The following is a 21,728-nucleotide window of genomic DNA, read 5'->3' on the forward strand; positions in this document are numbered from 1 at the left end:
CCTTTGTCCTCGGCGCCCGGCGGCGCGCGCCGCGTGTGCCCGGCGCGGGCGCGTTTGCTCAGCGGTGCGCGGCCGGCCGGCCAAGCTCCGAGCCAGCGAGCTCCGCGGCTAATGAGGGGGGCCGTCGCCGGGCGCGATTAGCATACAGCTGCGCGCCCCCCTTCCTCCTCCTCCTCCTCCTCCTCACTGGCGGGCGAGGCGCGCTTTCTCCCGGCCTCCGCGTCCCCCCGCGCCTCTCCTCCGCGCGAGGGCCGCGATCCGCAGCGCCTGGCGCAGGCCTGCGTGGCGAGGGCCATCTCTGCGCCCTCTCCCGCTGCGCGCCTCTCCGCCGCCACCAGATCCAGCGAGAGGGCGCACGCCGCCGGCCGAGGACGGAGCGTAAGCGCCCGCACCGCACGCTGTTCACGCGCACCGGCAGCCCCCGCCCGTTTCTGGCCCCCCAGAGCAGCGTGGGGGGAAACGCTGCTGCCGTCCAAAGGTGCAAGCGATTTTTCGGGAATTGCTCCGGGATGGCGCTGGGAATGGTGTCCCGCGGCTCGGCTCCCCCGAAGGCAGCGGGAGCAGCAAGGAAGGCGCATGGTTCAAGCAGGGCCCGAGAGGCAGCGTGGTGCAGTGGTTGGAGCCCCGGGCTGGGCAGCCACAACACCCCTGGGGTGATTTGGGCCAGTCACAGACTCTCAGCAGAGCCAACCTCACAAGTGGGTTGTTGCAGGCTCAAGCAGAGAGGCCGAAGAGGCAGGTTATGTGAGCTTGTGGGGTTCCTTGCAGGGAGAGGGTGGGATATAAAATCAGTAAACAAAGAAATCCGATACTGAGCAGAGCTGGGCATGGGGGGGCCTATGTGTCACTGGGAAGTATGGTGTTATTCCAGGTAACAAGTCCCAGCCCGTGCAAATTAAGCCGGAATCTCCTAGCTTCCCCAGGCTCTCACAAAATCACCTAGGAGGGCTTCTGGGCCTTGGGGTGGGGGGTGGGGGCATGCTTGCCCCCAACGGGGGTTGCATGCAGATGCCCAGGCACCTCTACCTGGGAGGGCCAGGTGGCTAGCCTGTGCTGGACTAGTTGGGCCAAGCACCGGGCCTGTTCCATCGGAACAGGTTGGGCAGCCATCCCAATCCATGATGCACTATCCATGGGGAAGGTCTCCCATCCGGGTGCCACTACAGTGAATGGGGCATGCCCAGGAGCCCCCTCCCTCCCCCCCCCAACCCCCCCCCCCCCCCCGCAAGAAGCCTCTTTGCATTTTCGAAGATGCTTCTCCGTGTCTTTGCATTGCATGTGAAAGGGTTGCAGACAAAACCCTTCAAGCAGCAAAAGCAGGAGGGGGACAGCATGGACCAGCGTGACTAACAGGCGCATCAAGCCCCCCCACTGGAGTTGGTCCCCAGTGTGCCTAGTTATTTGTATCCCATCTTTTTGTTCCTTCCAAGGGACTCGAGGCGGCTTACAACATTCTCCTCTTCTCAATTTTATCCTAACAACAACCCTGCGAGGTAAGTTGGGCTGAGAGGCTGTGACTGGCCCAAAGTCACCCAGTGCGTTCCATGGCTGAGTGGGGACTTGAACCCGGATCCAGTGCCCTGCTCTTGGCCACTGCACCACCCTGGCTCTCACATTGTGCCCCAGAATTGCGCTGCACAAACTTCAGTGCATGTAAAGAGTCGCTTTACCCATTCGCCAAACATTGCATTTGGGGCTGAGACTGGTTAAGCCACAGGCTTCTGGGACAATATGGCCCGTTTCATCGGCCAATCCTATACGTGATCCAATTTACCTGAAGAAGGCACCTCTGAGCAAACCCCTCATTCTGAAAAAACACCACCACCCAGGCAGAGTATATTCTATTGAATTTGATCGAACGGGCTTCCCGATAAATGTCATTTAAGTCTGACCTTAACCCTACTGAATCAGATTAAATCTATATAGTTGAATTAAGTCAACTGTAGATTGAGTTGTATGTGTGTCTAGAAACAATGGCCAGGCTCCAGCAGAGAATTTTGAAATGTCATCCCGCCAAGGTTTATGGCTGCATTTGCCACTACACATAGCCATTGAGGCGGTTTCGAGCTACGTCACTTTTAACCCATCCTTGAGCCAAACTGGAATGTGTTTGAAACCAGGCCAAGCCAGTTTTGTGGGGTTCTGCCCTGAATACCTGCATCTGAAGAAGCTCTATGTCCAGCTCACAACTAGCAGCTGTATAAAATATTGCTAGTAGTGGTATAAAGTATTTCACTTTCTGGTTAGTGCCCTTGCTCGGAAAACCTACCAGGGTTTGAGAACAAATCTACCTAACCAAAGGTGGCGAAAGCCCAGGTCATCAAAGAATCATCAAGGGAGAGTAAGACCCACTAAAGGTGAGTTCTGCATAGGTACAAATAGGACTGAGTTCCTCAGCAGACTGCATCAGTGATGGATAGAGCCAACCTTCCTTCTCTGGCAAAGATCAGATGCCTCCTTTCAGTGGGAGACATGGAGCTGCCCAGATTTCATTCAACAACCTGCTTTATTTACTGTCTCTTCCTGCCTTGATTTTTCTTCCTCCTTGGCTGCGCCAGCAACAAACCCTTCTTAGCAGGACAAGCTGCAATTGGCCCCTGGGTTGCTGAGATGCCTCTGGAAGAGAGAGTTAACCCCACAGCTGCTGGGTCACTAGCCAGCACATTAGAGAATTGACCTCCCTCTCACGACAATGTACCTTCTGTCCAGGAAGACAGAGAGATACAAAGTTCGTATTTGGAATGAACAATTAAAAAGCTAAAATGCAATATGCAAATCTCACCGGCCATCTGTCAGGGTCTCCAGGGAGGGAGGCCCTGGCATGGAAGAGCCCAGGCGACCACGGGGTATAAAGGCAGCAAAACTCAGAAGCTGAGTCAGTGGGGTGAAATGGAGTTACTTTACTATTAACCGAGTTGCTGAAATGGAGACAAACTGCTGTGGGACTGAAGGCCCCGTGGAACCTTTTCCCATCATTTCACCGAGCGGTAATTAATGCTTGCATTTCAGAACGCTTCACCATCCATCCGTAGGCATTTTTCTGCATAATCACGTAACTAGATGGCTTTAAAAACCCTCTGGATCACAAAAGCAAAGTCATGCCCCACCTGCTGGGTGTTCAAATACGGCAGGTTTGATCCTGTTCACTAGATGCTCGTGAAGGAAAGCGTTTAGTGTGAGTGTAGTTTCAAGAGGCGCCGAGATCCATAGCTAAACTATTCCTGGCCAGGCGTACATTGGAAGGTGGTAACGGTTATAGTTCAGGTAATCCAGGATGCTTTTCTCCACCAAGCTCTTGCAGATGGCTTGCTTAAAGGACCGCTTGAGATAAGTCTTTGGCCGCTCCAGCAGCGTCAGCTCACCTTCTACCACTTGGCGGACCAGTTCTTGCATCGAGGGAGCCCCTTCGTTCTGCAAGTGACACATGGCAAGAGAGAATGTCCCAGATGATCATGAACTTGATTAAAACGCCCGGAATGGCATCGCCATCGTCTGCCCCATCGGTAGAAGTAAGGCACAGAGGGTTTCCGAGTAGCCCTCGGATAAAGAACTCCAGCCCACACAAAGGATATGGCGCTGCGCTAGGAAAGGCAAAAGTCAAACTGGGATTTATTGCTTTGCGCCTTTCGCCAGAGGCTATTCGTTAAGCCTCCCTCTCACCTTCTCTGATCCCCAAGGCCCAGAGAGTTAATACAGAGGCACAGCTGCTCATCACATTCCCTGGAAGGCAGGCAGGCAGGCAGGCAGGCGAGCGAGCGAGCAAGGCCAGCCCTCAACGTGCTACACTTGCAAGAACATGGGCAAGAACACGGGAAAAAGCTGTGCCGGATCCTGCCGGGATTCCTCCAGCCTGGTGTTCTGTTCACACAGCGGCCGACCGACTGGAAATTGCGGGTGCGATGGCAGCTCCCCGCCCAACCTTCGCTCCCACTGGTATGCCCACACATGGGTCCAGGACCAGTCACTGCGAATGGCCCGCTTCTCCATGAACTTGCCCCTTTTAAAGCTCTGCAGAATTGCACACTTCAACTATGTGCTTGTAAAGAAATACTTCCTCTTATCTGTCCTAAACCTCCCATGATTCAGCTTCCTTGGGTTCTAGAATTACGAACGAGGAAAAGGCTTTCCTGCCTTCCTTTGCCACACCAGGAATCATTCTGGACACAGCCACCCTTTTTCCGCTTGCCCTTTTCTCCCCTGAGCTAAACTCTCCCAGATGTTGTAACGTTTCATTTTAGGGAAGCTGATCGTTTTAGTTGCCCTGTTCTGCGCTGTTCCCAAAACTGCAACATCGTTCTTAAGTGCAGTGACCGGGGAGGGGGGTGGAATTGGTACATGAAGAGAAAGAAATGAAGCTGTGCAGGAAGTGGTGCAGCTTGAAGGGTCGAGCGTGCTGGGCAACGGGCAGGCATGCTCCTTCCCTCAAAGGCAGCCTCTTTTTCGAGGAGGGAAATGGAGCCGACGGTGGTCCGGACTTCCATGGCACCTTTGGAAAAGAGCCCACCACATGGACGGTCCCGTGGCCAGGTCAGGTCGAGCCATCTCAGGTAGCGGAGTGGGGCAAGAGCATTTCTGCAGAGCACTGCCAGCTGGACTCGAGGTGGCAGGACCAGAGGCAGCACAGGCGCGTGCATCCAGAGGTGATGCTCAAGTCTGTACGCAATGTGGTGTGAGTTAAAGGGGGTGGGATGTCAGGCAGGCCAGCGATCTGCCCTAAGAGATACTCGTAAGTGTAAAGAATTCACCTTCACACGGGGGAAAAGTAGCAGCGGATTGCTCACGGAGGAGTCCCGGAACCAAGGAAAGGCGTGTGCCCCGAGTCAAGCTCAGCGGGGCTGGAGGGGGTTTGCTTGAATTTCAGTGCTAGGGCTCCTGATCAACAAGCTGCCCTTGCCTTTTTGAGCTGAATCAGGCCCTGGGAGAGTGCATGCTCTCACTTATTCTTCCCTTGTTCAGAACGGTTTTGCCAAATTACACTCCAGGGCTCTCTTTAGAGAGCAATATATATGCACAGAGGCACTCTCGCCCACTGCTTTTCATGCAATCTATGCAAGAGGATAGGAGGTTATTTATGCCACCATAAATGTGGTTTCTATTCAGGACAAACTTTCGCCTTTATAAGGATTTGAGGGACATTCTGGTATCAAAAAATAAATAGAATTAATCTTCCACATGGATAAACTGTAAATGGTTTTCACTGTTGTTGTAAATAGAATTGATGGCAACTTAGGTTGTTTGGAGGTTTGGATATAATTATTATCGGATGATGCATAGAGATATTCCCAACATGGAACTCAAAGGGTCTTGGAGGATAAAATGAAGCGGCTAGTTCAGTAGGTGAAACAGTTGTGGGATATGCTGCTTAGAGCCCTGGGCCCTCGCATGCCCATTCTATTTAATTACAGAGTGGGAAGACGAGAGGAGTGTGAGAGAAAATTCAGGACGATCGGATGTAAATCAGGCCCGGAAATCAATTCAGAAATGCAGATGCAGCATCTCCCAGAACCCTTCTCAGATTATAAGAGTGCCGACTGCGGGAGGATCTCATAGTTCAGTACTGACCCCATGGAAAGCTAGCTAGCGTGTCAGAGGGAAGGCTGTAACCTAGGAGATCGCCCGTCATTTGAGCTTTCCCGTTAGAGGAATCGCAAAGTAAAAGCAAATAAAGTGACAGACAAGAGTGCAATTGCTATGTGGATGTCAACAAAGCTTTTGACTTTGCCCTGCACGGCCTCCGCATAAGAGGGTTTAAGGCATGTGAATGCCAAGAGCAGGCTACACAAAATAGGAATTCAGCCGGCTGGAAAACCTCCGCAAGGCCATCGCTGGGGAGGTGCAGAGCCTCAAGTGCAGGGGCCAAAGCCAGAGCTCCTCCCATCCCAGCCATGCCCGCTGGATTTCCCAGGCTCCGTAACCCCTTCTCTTGATCCATACCCTTCCTCCCAGCCTCCAACCTCTTGGTGACTTCCCAGCTTTTGTCCACTCTTCCTCCACGCTAAAAGGCTACAATGGATTTGTTAACTGGCAGGAAGTGGTTTGGCCAGACAATGCTGGTAGTTTTGGTTTTGTTTGGCTGAGAATGATGCAGAGCATCATACTGGTCCTTCCACCATCACCTCCACACCCCCATCCATTACGCCCGTTTCTTCTTGAAGAAATCCTGCGTATTATCCAGACAGTGGCGACACCTTCTTGATGCAAGTTTTCCCTGTTTTCTTGCACTAACATGGCTGCAGCATCTTCACTGAACCCCTCTACTTCTCTATTTAACTCCCTCATGTCTTTGCCATATTTTGTTTCTCTTTCGGCTCATGCACAGGTTCACTTCCTGATGATTTCAGCTTCAAGCAAAGACTTGTGCTATGTAAATTAACCAGCGCAAGCCACACACCACATACTAAATTCAAGAAACCTTAGGAATAAATAAAAATCTGCATTCATATCACCTCCCAGAAATGCTTTTCAGCGGGGTCAGTTCAGACATTCCACTTGTATGCAGTTATTGTCCCCACAAAGGATCACATAGAGCTGAAAAAGGTGTCAAAAGGAGCAAATTGCAAGAACTAGAGTATTAAAGCCCATATAATGTGCGGAAAGCTCAGAGCAAGGTGGGGCTTTTTGATTTTGAACAGGGACAATTTAAGAGAGCCGTGATCGAGGGCTATCAGTGCACAGTGTGCTGAGAGAGAGAATAGAGAGAAGTGGGCAAAATCGCCCAGTGGAGCTGAGTGGCAGTCAATGCAGGTCAGGACTTCTTCTTTTAAACCCTTTATGCAATGTGAAGACGTCTGTGTTCCACCAGCTCAGAGCCAGTCTTTTTCAAATAGCAACTTGTATGCCTGATTTGGACTGACTGGGGCAGAGTGTAAAAGATGGTTATTAGTTATAACGGCTGCAGTTTCAGAAATGCTGGGTGCTTCCAGAGTAAGCCCTGATCATGCAACCATTGTGCCTTGAACATGGAACTGTATAGGGGAACCAAACAATAGGGTGTCAACCCTCACATATTTTCCCACTGCCTCCTCTGTCTTTTTTCCTTCCACAAAAATCTCTTGCAGACAAAAAGACAGAACACAAGCTAGATGCAACACCTTTTGATTGATGGAACTAGGGACAATTTGTCCGGAAGCATCTAGTACCTCTCAGCACTGGGAAATGGCCCTCCATGACCCCAGCAGTGGCCTTCCCGGTTAAACTGGACAGGCCTCTGGTCTGAGCCAGCGGGTTTCCTGCTAGGGAATATAAAGGAGTGTACAGAGAGTGAACGCAGGAATACCAGAAATAGCAGCCGCTCTCAATTATGCACGATACTCTTTTCAAAGTTCCTAACTGCTGTTCTGGATGACCAGCTTTTGACGAAGAATAAGCAGCAGGAGAAAATGAAGTGGACGATGACAGCAAAATCCTAAAGTGACCAGCAGGGATCGATGCTCACATGATAAAATGCATTTGGCGGCCACTTGCTGTACCTGGACAGATTCGAGGATCTGGCGCAGTTCCTTCTTCAGATCGATAAAGCGGTCGTGATAGATGGGCAGGGCCCAAGGCTCCTTGAAGTAGCTGGTTCAAAAGAGGGAGAAGAAGCGGCACGATGTAGTTACCAGCGAGCCTTTCATTAGCCACTAATGAACTATTTACCTGCTTTTTTGCTTTTACAAATTAGGGTTCTGGACCCACCCGGGTGGTTTGTTCATCAAATGCCTCCCGTAACAGCATGGTCAATCAATTCTTTTAATGGCTGTTCCTGATGTACAGCCAGCTTCAGTAATTACATTTAAAGTGGCTTAATTCGGAGCTGTGGCAAGAGACAGTGAAGAATCCTGATTTTATCAGAATTTAAAAGCCCGAAGACCTGTGAGGAACTGTGTCTTTGTTATCTGTCCTCATTTGAGAAAAGCAGATGGCAGGATTAACCGAACTCCTGCATAAACAAATTACATTTGTGTAGACAATGACACAAGTGTTGTTCATCATTAAGGTTTCTGGATTAATAAAGGCCAGAAAAACAGGGCCACAACAGTGTTGCAATATGCTCCTTGCACTAGTGCATGGAAGCTAAATTGAATTTGTCATACATGGAAATACTCAGTGTTTCTATCTCCCACAATGGAAGCTGGATCTGTGGCAAACTATTTTCCATGTAAATAAATTTTTATGTTAAGTTGCCCAGGCCTTTCGAATGGGGCAGGAGGTAAATATAAATACATTTTAAAGTCATGTAGAACTATAGAAAAATGTCAATATCAGCTATGCTAGGAATTTAATATACCACTACGTATTTGCAATGCCATGGCAACTGAGTAACACCGAAACTGGTGTCTTAGAAGGTCAGCTGCCCGGTCCGTCTGCGGAGCTTTCTCTAGCCATCTCATGGCACGGAAGTCATCACTAGAAACAGAAGTTGTGCTGAGATGCCACTGAAACGTCATGGAGCTGGTGGAGCCGAATGGGGGAGTGCTAGATTCCAGTCCTCAAACCAGAAGCGAGCCAATACTGTTGCTGTTATTGATGGTGAAGTGCTGAGTTCATTATTTTTCGGCGCCAGGCTAAGACCTTTTTATTTAAACAATATTTTAATAACTTTTAATATCATCTATAGGTTTTAATTTGCAGCCAGGGCGAATCTGGATTTTATTAGTATCATTTGTATTATGTTTATTTATTTTATGTAAGCCGTCCCGAGGCTATGGGAGGGCATACAAAAATTCTAAATAAATAAATAAATCATGGATAAAATGAGATTTTAGCATTATATTGTCCAGATAATGTCCCTCTGTGTTTAATATGCAGCAGCGAAGGAAAGGACTCACTCCATACCACATCCTCATGGCTGCTAGAATATTCTGATTTCCTGAATGTTCTTGAGATCATGAGCGGTGGAATGTTTTTTAACGAGAATGGTGTTATTAGTGCAGCTTATCTGGCTTTATCTTGGATACCATTTGCCTTGGTCTCATTGCTGATAACATCCTTGGACTGACCTCCCTGATGCGGCCTGTTGCCACGTCATGTCGCTTCCCCCTTGTCCCACGGGGAAAAAACATCCCTCTGTTAAAATTCTGGCTCGTGACCTGGTTGTCTCTCAGCCTCACTCCTCTGTCTTTTGCCCGGCCCTGTTGTTAGATGCCCCCTTTCCATCTCTGTCCAAAATCCTTATGTATCTTTCCACACACAGAAGCATTTGCTAAACCAGATGAGGGACGACCGCTTTCTGTGGGGGCCGACTGCCCTCCCAGACCAAGCCTGGAAGGTCCCAAAGATGTGGAGCAGCGGCACACGCCTTCCATGACGTTCTCTGCATGGAAAACAAGCTCTAGCAGAGTGCTCCCCCCGCCCCCATTGTGCACAAGTTGGGATCGGGGTTCTACAAGAGGTCATCTCTGCATTCACACAACCCACCCACCAGCTTCAGTGCCCTGCATTCACTACCATGGCTGTGTCCGTCCAGTACAGGGCCAGCTGTTCATTGATCTCCTCTCAGTTCTGAGGCCACAGTATTTATTGATTTGATTTTCATCGCATCCCATTAGCCATAAGAGCCTCAAAGGAACTGAGGAGAAGATAGCTGAGGGCAGGAGGGGCGAACAAGCCGGGTTTGGGCACCTTCCAGGCAATGGGCCACAGAGTTACTGGTAAGCAACCTGCCTTTTAGCCTCTTACTTTTTCTTGACAAACTGCGGAGTCTCTGCTTCATATCCCATCTCAGCTGTGAACACTGTGACTTTTAGTCATCACCACTATCTCTCAGCCCCAGTCTGCTGTCTCCAACTGGGGAAAATAATTCTGGCGTGCCTTGTTGGGATGCTTTGAGGATTACAGAGATAAATGTTCTGAGCACTCTGAGGAGCTGTAGAAATGCTCAATATAACCGCTTCACCTGTCCCCTTCCACCTCCCATGTCTGACATACTTTGAATTTAATATTAACTTTGAATGGAATGTTAAGAAGAACCAAAAGCTGAACCAAACCTCCTTGGTGGTTAAGCAGTCAGTCAAAGCTTAATTTTGAGCGACTGCCGCTTGTTCCACTCTGTTTTATTCTGTTCTGGCTATGTGTCTGCTTAGGTGTGCCACCCCTGACTGTGCCCTTTTGGAATGCATTAATTAATAATACTCAATAGGAGATACACAAATACGTTTAGCATTAAACCCCACGTCCCATTTCATAAAAATAGCATTGTGGTTATCCAAGGAAAACAGTATTTCCTTCATTTTATTAAATTTCGGAGATTAATAAGATTGCACTTGGTGAGTACACATAACATGTGCCCACAGAAAACACAATTAAAGATGAATTAATAAACAGACTTTCTGAAGGCTCTCGTGACTTGCCAATAAAGGGATTTGATGTCCAGTGATGAAGTAGGCAGCCTATTAGGATAAGTTCCCATCTGGAGAACAACTCCTGGAATGGGCACTTGCAGTATTTAAAATGTTACAGAGCCTAGAGACATGCTAAGACTTCTTAATGGGCTGCCAACATGCAGCGCTGCACAGACAGCAGGTCCTTGTGGAACATCTGGTCAGGGAATGGAAGGGCTTCTACGCTGGCTCAGCACAGAGAATCAGGCCTGCCATTGGGCACCAGCTACTGGGAGATACTTCACTCCGATATTGCTGGTTCTTGGCAAATGCTAATTTAAGACGCTGGCCTGTCTCCACGTGAATGCAAAGGCGTGAGGGCAGGTGATTCCAGTCCAACCCTGTGGGATGCCCCAGCAAGCAGCCGTGGCACAGATTGGAAACTTCTGGTTGTGCTCACAGGGCCACAGCTAAGGGACAGGACTCTACCAGCTGGCTAAAAGAATTGCCCCATGGTGGGAATGAAAGCACCATAAGCAGGATTAAGTGTTGATGCACCCATAGAAAGCGCTGTGTACGCCAAGCTGTTCAAATACTGGTAGGTATAATAATCCGGTGAAGATCATCCTGGTGTGCGGAACTCCGGGAAGATTTGGAAGGATAATCGGCCTTGTTCAGGCTGGTATTCATCCTGGCCAAGAAATATGCCCCTCTTCTTTCGCTGTGTCTAACATTAGAATATAAATCTTGGGCTTTACTTCCCATTTTTGTGCTGGCTGTCCTGCAATTCGGTTCTGTGGGTTCAGTCATTCCCACGGCACTCAGCCCCTTGCTGAAATCTCTTCCACCTCCCACCTCCCCCAGGAAGCTCAGGGGACTGCCGAGCACCCCTCTTGCATCGTGCCTGGAAGCTTCGCCCATATTCTTCCCTGCGTGGGCAGCCAAGCCTCCAATGCGCAGCAGCGACACATTTCGGGTGATCCACTGGGATCCCTGGAAAGAAACTGGTTTCCATGCTACACGTGGCTCTTCCCGCCTCTGTTGCCCTTTTCTCCGTTGTGTGATCACATGATGCTTGGAACATCCTGTCCTGCTTTCGGTCCCACCTTTCCGTGGGAGGCCCAGCCACTTAAGTACAGCCTGACTCTGGTCTAGAAATAGGGAAGATCGTGGGACGGCTCCCTTCTTCCAGTTCAGTGGGGTTTTCCATCATCTTAAGAGGAGGAGAGGGCAACCTGAAGGCTCCTCAGCCAGACTTCCACAGACCAGACGAAGGCAGGGGCACAGCCCTTAACATCATCTGGCTCTTGGAAGGAACCACTGAGCTGGCCGCAGAAATAGGGTTCTTCCAGCCACCGGCTCAGCAGTTGACTTTCCCAAGCCAAGTCGAAGCTGGAGCAAAGCACCTGGGACTGAGCTTCTCCCATAGCCAGCACTGTCCCAGTCCCTCCACCTGCACCACGGCACCTTGCCCAATTAGTAAAGAAGGTGTATACTGGTGAGCCCACACTGCGACTGGAAACCAGCTAGTTCGATCCCATGCTGCATCACTCCCTGCTTATGTTTCCCAGCACTTGAGTTTCCCAGATCCAAGGCTGGGAGCAGAGCTCCAGGCTGGGAGCTGGGCATCCATGCTCTGATCCAGCTCCCCGTCCTCAAGGTCAGTGTGGAAAGAACCACAGCAGCTGCTTTTCCAAAGCTGGAAACCGGCCTTGGAGGGGTGGTTATGGGGGCATTTTGTGGGGCCAGGAGAGAAGAAGACTGGGGCCCCCAGGACACAAGATGCTCTGAGGGCACTCTAGCCTGCCTCTCCCTCTGAAATGTCCCAGCTAGCGGAAATGGAGAGTGGGAGAAGGAGAGAAGCAAAGACGGCCTTTGGTGCCGCCTCGCTCTGCACAGAACGACCCGCAGGCCTCTGGCTAAGGCCACACAGGTGCAACAAGGGTGCAGTCCTTAAGGGATTTTTATCCCGCTCTTCCATTTGCAAGAGCAACGAGACCTTCAGCAGTAAAAAAAAAAAAAAAAAGAGTCACACTGAAAGCAGTTGAGCAGTAATTAAGGATTAATTAATACATTTTCAGCATAGAGCTGCTTTTTCACTGCGAATTCTAATCCCCGGATTTCTTGGTAGTCTAGCTGCTCATTAGGAGCAAAGTTATTCATTAAAAAAGTAATCAAGACATAAAATCAGTCCCCAGTGCTCGCCCAGTATTTCCTGGCCATTTATATCGCTCTATTATGTAAGCACAGCGTGGAGCAGTGTGGTTCAAGGTTAGCATTTAATTCCAGCCCCCAAATAATGTCGTTCGAGCTTTCGTGTGTATTCTCCGCTCTTCAGAAATGCACACCTGTTTAATTGCGGTGCGGAGCAAGCCAGGTGGTCCTGAGTACAGGCAGGCAGGCAGGCAGGCAGGCATGCTCCCTGCCTCTTCCTTCACAGAGAGAAAAACGGGCCCTCTTCAGGAATCTGGCGGGGTATTAAGGTGAAGCTCCTCTCAACACGGACACGCCCTGACTCTGCCTTCAGACAACTAAATCCCACCAATCTGCACACCAGTTCTGGCGCCGAGTGGTCAACACCCTTGATGTTTTGAACACCTGCTTTATTGCTAATCTTCATACTCAAGACCCGTTCTTGCCAAGGTGGATAAAAATTAATGATTGGGTTTTTAATTTTTTTTAAAAAAAATCAGATTTTAAAATTTAGACCAGATTCTGTAAGGTTATGTTCATATATTGTAATGTTTTATTTATTTATTTCTACTTCTATGAAGCCCCATAACCTGAAGGTTCTCTGCGCAGCTTACAAATGCTGAAAACAGCATTTAAATAGAATAGATAAAACGGGTAAAATAGATAAAACCAATAAAATTAGTAAATAATAAACCATCTCACATAATATAAATTATATAAACCTGCACACAGCATGACAAAATACAACCAATAAATAAACAGCCAAAATTAAATAAATTGTCAATAACAAAATATAAATTAAGTTTTCTTCCAGGCTTTTAGCCATATGCTGTTTTGCAATAACATTTGATTAATTGTTGAAGCAATTGTACAGGTTTTCTACATACTTGTAAAAATTGGAGCATGATCAGAGATGGTAATAAGACCTATCTTAGTAGTTCTGATGGAATGAATTAATTGCCTAGTGACTGGAATATAATCTATTTTTTTATTTGTTTCATATCTGTTTAGGTAGCAAGTAAAGTTTTTCCCTTGTGGATGAATCCATTTGCAAGTATCAATTTATTTGTTTTCTAAAAATAAGGACTGAAATCCTAGACTTTCTCAAGAAACTTGTTTCTTCTAGCAATTTTCCTTCTATCAAGTTCATTGTCCCTTACCACCCCAATATCCCTCCCTATGATAATTTCATCTTTTGCTTGTGCCTAGTTGCTGCTTAAAATGCCAGTTGTTCTGGACCGGTTCTGAGAGTAGTAAATTCAGATGTTGAACACTGTCAACTTTCTCTTGGAACGTGGGGCTGTTCAGATTCATGCTAAGAGGGCTTTTTATGTTTGCTTGGTTGATCCTTTCTAGAGCTCAACTTTTTCTGTTTCCTTGTTTTGAATCCTGTGCTGACTGGATGCAGTCCAATCTATGGCCACATCTCCTGATGAGGAGTTGATCCCCGAGTCCACTCAAGAGTCCGTGTGTGCCTTTCCCCCATTTCTGCTCTCCTTTTAGTTTATTCAGGAGCAAGTGGAAGGAATGTGGAGGAGGAGGAGGAGGAGGACGTAGTGGTGACACAAGGTCCCTCCCGCCAGCCGCCAAAGCCACTGCGTGCCCAGTGAGTGCAGAGCAAGGCTGGGTGGGACACAGAAAAATTTGTGCAACGCATGGCCAGTGGAGTGGGTGGGACGCCTGATCCTGGGGCTCTGGGTGGCTATAAGCCTGGCCTGGATGCATTGGAGGGAAAGTGGGAAGAACTACAGTGGAGAGAAAGGAAAGGGCACCTTATAGCAACAGGAAGCGGACTTCTTGGGAGCACAGGCTTACTGGGGCTGGTGGCTTTCGGGGCGGAGAGGGCCTGGGATGCTTCTGAGTCTGGCCCTGCCCACGTGCTCCGGGAGGGGGCACCACCCTGGAGCGGAAGGATGCAAAGCCTTTGCAGGACAAGGCTCCGAAGGAGGAAGGCCGGAATTGCCCACCACCCGGCCCTCAGGTGTCCAGACCCTCTGCCCCACACAGGGAAAGCTTTTGTCTCTGATCAGCTGCTAAGCTCAGGGAAAGGGAGCCTTTTCAATGATCAGCGAGGAAAGCACTTATCCCTAATCAGCTGCTGGTTGGAGATAAGAACTTTTCTTTGCTCTGTGGGACAGGAGGCTAGCCCAGGACACAGAACTGCCAGGCCCGATGGGTTCACAGACCAGAGAGTCCACTCTCAGGGTTGTAGGACGTGGCTGCCGAGGAGCAGAAATTAGATATCGAGGGAGGCTCAACTGCTCGAGTCCTTGATGCAACCAGCATGGATTAACTGAACCGTGTGCAAGAGACAAGCATATCTAAGAACACAAGGTGTCCTCCGTTGTTAGATCTGGAGGGATGCATGGCTCCCTTTTCCCCTGTTTGAAATTCAATTCGTTTGGAAACTTAGCTCAAGTTTAATCGCAAAATCCAGCGCCACGGGGTTAAAGCCTTCAATATGATGAATGCAAGGCAGTGACAAAATGCACGGCTCGCTACGGCCTCTAATTTAAAAGATAATTTGCGTGTCACAAAGAGACAAATCAACTCCCAGGTGACAGCTGTTTCCTCGAGTTCATTCCTGGCAATGCACACCATGTGCAGAGGGGCTAATCCAGTTACAAAGGCACTGAAGAGGCACCCTTCTGCCTTTGTTGCCTGCTGCGTGTTTACAGGAATGGGCAACACGCAAATCAGATTAAATAACCCAAGACACTGTTTCCATATTTCTGCCCAGTAAGGCCGTGCAACCAGGTAAGCCAGAATTGTATCTGTGGGGAAATGATTTTACAGCTGCTGCAGCTTCCCTTTTGAATGGACGGCGATCGATATTGCGTATTTTCAGCCGCTTCCTTCCACACCTGGCGTTGAGAGGGTGCCTGGGCACGGAGAAGGATCCGCGGAGGTTTATGTCGGGAGGCACAACCTTCGCTGCTTCTTTGACAGCCTGCTTAGCATTGAGGTGCATTCAGGGCCCGGTGACTCCTGCAAATTACACAGACCTGCCACCGTTCGAGGGAAACAGGTGAACCGGCAGCCTCATCGGGTGCGTCTCATGCAAAATTCCATGATGAACATGCGGCAGATCAGTGTTCAAGATGCACACATCTAGCAGTGTGTATGGATAATTAACCAGGTTAATGTTACACTGGATTTCCTGTGTATTGACATTGTACAGCAAGCTGTTACTGGTGCTTCCTAAGCCGTCTCTGTATGCGCCATGATAATGCAAACATGACCGGGCAGGGGAATGAGCCCTGACTCCCAACATGGCGGACAACTGCTCAGGCCATGCTTTGCTGGCTGAATGGAGCCAAGTGGCACAGGTATTAGGTTGTACACTTCGGAACATTCCAGAGACCACGGGATGGCTTCAGTCTCCACCCCGAGGTCAGAGAGAATGCTGTGACTCAGAACCCGGGGCCAGAGATCCAACTCTGACCCTTTGCAATCGGTGTTACAAGCACCCCAAAACTCTGCTGGGCATTCATCTGGAAGCGCATGGGTGTCCTTGCTCTTGGAGAAAACAAGCTCCGTCAAGGTATCTAAGCTCTGCATGTCCCTACAGAAACTATGTGGCAGGGGGCGAAATCACATCAAGAAATATTTGGTGCTGATTTCTAACCTTCCTGATGAAGCCAAATGAAAGGAATAAATGTTGACCAGTTTAATTTGGCCATTGAAGAATTGTTTTTGAACGGCTTTTCAGATGCCCCCCGCCCCCCATATTGACTGGGTTCATGCGACACACTAAACCAGAGTGGCATATAAATCAGGGATGGCTCACTCGGCTGTCTGAACCCACCCAGCATGGTAGCAACTTACGCCAGAGGCCCGTGATCAAGTTCTTCTCACCAGCACAGACCCACGAGGCCTATTTAAACTCTGGTGGGTTGAAGAGGTTGCCCTGGCAGCTCTTTTGAATATTCAAGCCGCAAGAAATGATTGCCCTGGCCTAATGGGTCATGCAAACTCTGTGAGGATGGGTTTTGCCAGTATTAAACAACCATCTCTTAACCCACAGGTTGCGATGGAGGTTTTCACCATCACGTAAGTGAATCCTGCTGACTTTGAACAAGCCACGGTGAGAGCTCACCCCCGCTTGGATTGTCAAAGGGGTGGCTGGCATCGGCTGCAAGCCACCTTAGCTTAAATAAGCCACGGTGCCATGGGCTGCAGAGACCGTGCAAACCAGTCGACTGTTGCCTTTCCTCTCCCACTATCTGACCTTAAAAATCCAATTGCGAAGCTGTGGAGAGTGATCGTGAAGTGAGAACTTGTTTTATTGGAATGACTATATCCGGCGAGGGTTAATTGAGCCTCCCAAATCTCCATCCAGGGAGACCTCTTAAATTTGCTGCTCAGAAGAGCAACCCCCATTCTTCCTCTCTGTCTCCCCTTCTTCCTCTGGAGGAGGCTCAACTGCTTCACATGCCAGCAGCTCAGCAGCTGAGATTTGTTCTTCCTTATATTCATCCCAGCTCCCAAAACCTTGGCTTTGGAGCTCACGGTTGTTACTAAGCTCCTCCGTCCAACTTCTCCCTAAACGACTGCACTTGCTCTACTTCCGTGCCTCCAAAACTTTCTCAGATTCCCTCCCGCTTCCCCATTTCTCCATCATTCAAATCTTCCCAGCCTGGAACTTCTTTCCTGGCCCTTTCCTCCCTCCCTCTCCGTAATTAGCCACATGGACACACTTTCTCAGGAAGGCTCTCGCGGCCACCGAGTTTTTGCTAGCATTTGCTCCTCTCTTCAAGGGCTAGTTTCAGTTCAAATGCCAGCTGCTGCCTTTGGCTCAGCGCTCCAAACTGATCTCTTCAAAGGACCACAGCTCCATCAGTGCTCTTTGAACGCAGGCAAGCTGTTTGCTGTGCGATCCAGTGTACCCGGTTTTATGACTGATTTATGGATGCTATGATCTCGCAGCCTTCTCAGTCGTGATATACGATCCTAATGTCCCTGATGCACGTATGGCTTTAATTTCTCCGGTGCGTGGGTTTGACTGATTTTAAACTCTTCTTTAATCAAACAAGGAATGGCTTTCCAGGACCCTGCCTGTGATCTCAGAGATTTAGGTTAGATTTAGTCTTTTAGCTACTGACCCGGGATGGGATACTGCCCAGTTCTGTGGTTCTTTTTATGCCCCATCGTGTGCTGGGTTTGGCATTCTGCTGGGCAACATCAAACTCATTATCTCTTAATCTTGCTTTTGGCTAGCTGTGCATCATGTATTCAGACCGCACACCTTTGCCTAACCCAGAGGTGAGCGGGAGGCATTGCTCGGGGGAAGTAATCACTGCGTTGTGGAAAATTCTGCTCTTCCCGCTTGCTGTAGTGTTGATTGGCAGCCTTTGCAGGCATTAAAACATGACTCCGTCACTCTAAGCACCAGCTACCGCAAAAGCTTGTTGTTGTGAGGATAAAACGGAGCTGTGTAGGCAGCTCTGGGCACCTCACAAGAGGAAAGAAGGGCAGCATATAAATGCAGTGGAATAACAGGAGCAGCAGGTGCCAGTGCAGGTACAGTCCCATGCAAATTGAGTCAGAAAAAAGACCTAAAGCTCCCAGCATGCCAAAGAAGTGATGCATGCTGGGAGTTTTAGGTCTTTTTTCTGTCTAAACATGGATAGGATGGTGCCTTTAGTTTTGCTGAATGTCATTTTTGTTTATTATTATTTAAAGCTGCCCACTCATCTCTAGGCGACTTATAGTCAGCAAATTTTCTGCAGAACAAACGCGCGCACACAGAAGCCAGCCAGTGCAGCTGATAGCTTGCTATTGCCCTTCTGGCCTCACAGAGGTGGGAGAAAGGTACTCCGAGGCTGCAGGTATGACAAAGTGCAGGAATATTAAGGGATTCCAGAACAAAGCATCTTCCTGCCAGCCCAGCCCCTAAGCACGCCACAAGCAGGGAGGGAAGAGATCAAGGAGTTATTTTTAAGGCACTTGCAAAGCACAGAGCTCTTCTGCCTGAACTCTGCTCGTCTGACCAGGCAGGGCTTTGGATTATTCTTCTAGGCTAAAACCAAGAGATGCTTCCCCAAGACCGGCCCAAAAATGACAGTATCAATTTCCTATCCAAAGTGTAATCCATCCTACCTATAGAGATTGGTGATCAGTCCCTCCCTCCAGCGAGAGCAGAGATTGTTCAGAAGACGCTCATGCTGTCCAAAGAAGCAGATGTAGTTGGAGACGGGAATGTGCTTCTTGGAAAAGCAGGTGATGGTTTCTATCATGCTGTACTGGTTGACATGTATTCTGAAGTAATTTCCCTTCACAGCATCTCCGGTTGTGATTGCTATTCCCTGGGATGAATTAAGAGAACCATTGAGGCAGGGAAAACAAGAGAGCAGGAGAGACGGTCGCGAGCGAGTGCCACGGTGTTTCTACCTTTGGCAATTGGACACAAAGGCCTCAATCCAAGGGTCTCATTGTTAGACAGAAGACCAGTTTTAGTCAAATGTTCAGAGTCGAGGCTCTTGGCACCCTTTTTGTTGACTAGCCAAGATGGAAGTCACCTGAGAACTTAGTTTCTAGGATAAGAACCTGAAATGGTTGTCAGACGCAGTTTCACTCACTGCAGCACAGTTCGCTGTTCATGCAAGAGCTTTCTAGGAAGCAGAAAACTGTGATACCCCAAGACAGTTGCAATATCAAATCAGTCTGTTTTGTGTCACCCATGAATACTTACATAATTAGGTTGTGTTTCTTGTACATCCAAGCGAGTGGGAATTCCAGGTTTAAAAATGTGCACATAATTATATTTTTCAGGTAGAACACCACCTGTCAGAAACCAAGTGATAAGTTATCAAGGCCTATATTGGTACATGCCCCTCTTTTGTTATTTTTAAAACATTTCCAAAGTGATCAGAGAGGAGCAGGTGGTATCTTACTGCCATTTCAATGTTACCTTCAATATTCTTCTCAACATTCTATTCCAGCACAAATCCACAAATGTGATGACTGTTGGTGCTGTTATTCTTATTCATTAGCTTTGTTCTATTTCAATATAAATATATGGTTCACACAATAAAAACAATAAACAACACTGAGATAGCAATAAGCAAGCTAAAATGTTTTGGCATGGTTAATAAAACTAGAAATGGAGTATCTTTGAAATTAAAACCATCAAAAAGCAACAAACGTCTTCCTTGCTGGGTGAGGAACAGTGAACAGAGCAGGGAATCGAGACCAGGAAGGCTCCTGAGGGGACGGGAAGGTTGGAGCCGACGGGGCAGAATGAGCATCCTGCAGCCGGCCAGAGGCTTGGGCTCTCCTCAGCTCAGGTGAAGTGGCTTCACCGTTCCACCTTTCCATGCCTGGAAAAGGCCCTGCAAAGCCAGCGAAGAGGTGGGGAAGCCCAGGGACTAGCTGCTTTTAGGAGTCTGGCTGTGTCCCTCGATGTCCTCGGCCTGAAAGGGCCTCGTAGGAGCCATCCAGCCGCCCTCCCCACCACAGCTTCCTGCCCCTGCTTCAGGGGTCATGCAATCCAGAAAGGGTCGCTTGAGCTCCCCTGGGAGCAGCGAGAAACGCTCTTGAACACCCCTTGCCTTCCGGGGGTGGAGGGCAAACAGGAGCAGTTTGGTCTCCCAGGGCAAGCACCTCATAAAATACCTTGCTCAACGGGAATGGGAGATTGAGCACAGTCAGTGACCCTGTGGCCCATGTTCCGTTTGGGTGCCAGGAAGCACTTCCTGATGGTTAGGACCCCGAGGGCATGGAAGGGGCTTCCACGGGAGGTGGCTGAGGCCCCATTGGTGAGGGTGTTCAAAGACAGGCTGGACGTGCACATGGTGGGCATGGCACGTCATGAGTGGAGCCGGCTGGTCAGACTAGATGGCCCGGGAGACCCCTTCTGACGTGCTCTGTTTCTGTGTTTCTATGTATGTAACATTCACGTGTGTGTTAAGAAATGGCAAAAGCTCCAATGTCTCCAGGAGAATATTCAACAGCACAGAAAAAACTGATTCCACTTGCTATTAAAATCATGCAATATTGCATTTCTAAAACTATTATTTCACACACACACGCACATACACACACGCAAATGGCTACTTTCTTTCACTTCATGACATTTCATGCTGCAACAAATGTGGAGGAAGGGACCAGAGGAACACAAAAGGGGAAGAAAGCAATATCTTCAGCTCACCTTGAACTTTGCACCCCTTGTACATCGGAATGAGCCTATCCATATCTTCCGGAGGTTCGAGGACTGGTTCCAGAGTCAGGTCGAAAAGGCTCAGCATGGCAGCGGCCAGCTGGAAGCCAATCTCCTTCGAACTGAAATTGCTGTGTGTCCATTCGTTGGCGTAGTATATGTTGGAGAATTTGGTCAGAGGACCTGCTGCTCTTATGGCCACATCGTTGGTATGGAAGTTGGTATCTATCACAAGCCTCCCATCGTACACCAGACATGCGTCGTTAACCGCCTTGAAGGTGTCATAATCCACTGATTTGTGGGTAAAGCTAAAGAATGCCTAAAAATAAGGTAATGCATTAGCCACCCTGTACAGCGGCACCCTGCCGTGCAAGTCAGGTGCAATGGCACAGCTTTAGTCCGGATCCCAAATGGGAAATGAAACACAAACATACGGAAAATGTTATTTATTTAAGTAGTCACAGCCATATTCCAATAATCAGTTAATAATTAAAACCTTGATTCCTCGGAGTATTATATAATTTGTGTGATATTTAGCATTGAATGCAGATTGTAGCACAGATTTTCCAGGATAATGTACAAATACTTGGAAAGCCACAAAACAGCTGCAGATTTTGAAGGGGCTCTCCAGATTTGAAATGATAAATGTTTCCTTTGGAACAAGCATGAGCATAAAAGAAAACTGTTCTCCCAAGAAGAACTACTGCCACTTTTGAAGAGGTGCATTGTGGCCCAGTTAAATGTAGTTAGTGCTTCTTATCCAAAGGAAGTTCGTCATGTTTGACTCCCACAGAAGATGATGGAGCATTAATGGTGCCAGAATCACTAAGTTACTTCTTTTGCTATTTGGGTGCAGTTGGGAATATGCTGAAGCTGAGTGCCAGAAGCAGGGGAATGTGACTCTGTGATGGTGGCAAAGACTGTGATCAAGCCAACATTAATCAGTGTGGATGGTGATCTGCCCAGTGTTTTGATTCCACCATAGGAGGATTAAGCATTAGTCTGAGCTCACCCACTGATCATCAGGGCACTGCATGGATGCCTGATTCATGGCAACTACATCAAACTCCTAT

The 21,728-nt window shown here is 48.6% G+C and overlaps 1 protein-coding gene across 2 annotated transcripts in view; it reads right to left on the reverse strand.

Moving 5' to 3' along the window:
- Window positions 1-2,937: 2,937 nt before the first annotated feature.
- CFAP61 (cilia and flagella associated protein 61) overlaps window positions 2,938-21,728 on the reverse strand; it is an 80,788-nt gene continuing 61,997 nt past the window's right edge. For both annotated transcript variants that reach the window (XM_044443021.1, XM_044443022.1), the window contains 5 exons: window positions 20,647-20,974; window positions 19,189-19,280; window positions 18,597-18,802; window positions 7,470-7,560; window positions 2,938-3,411 (listed from right to left, as the gene is read on the reverse strand). In XM_044443021.1, coding sequence (XP_044298956.1) covers window positions 3,211-3,411; window positions 7,470-7,560; window positions 18,597-18,802; window positions 19,189-19,280; window positions 20,647-20,974 — 918 coding nt within the window. In that variant the 3' untranslated portion in view covers window positions 2,938-3,210. The remainder of the gene's footprint in view (window positions 3,412-7,469; window positions 7,561-18,596; window positions 18,803-19,188; window positions 19,281-20,646; window positions 20,975-21,728) is intronic.

This window comes from Varanus komodoensis, unplaced genomic scaffold (assembly GCF_004798865.1).
Source record: "Varanus komodoensis strain SLA01 unplaced genomic scaffold, ASM479886v1 scaffold40, whole genome shotgun sequence".
Lineage (NCBI taxonomy): Eukaryota > Metazoa > Chordata > Lepidosauria > Squamata > Varanidae > Varanus > Varanus komodoensis.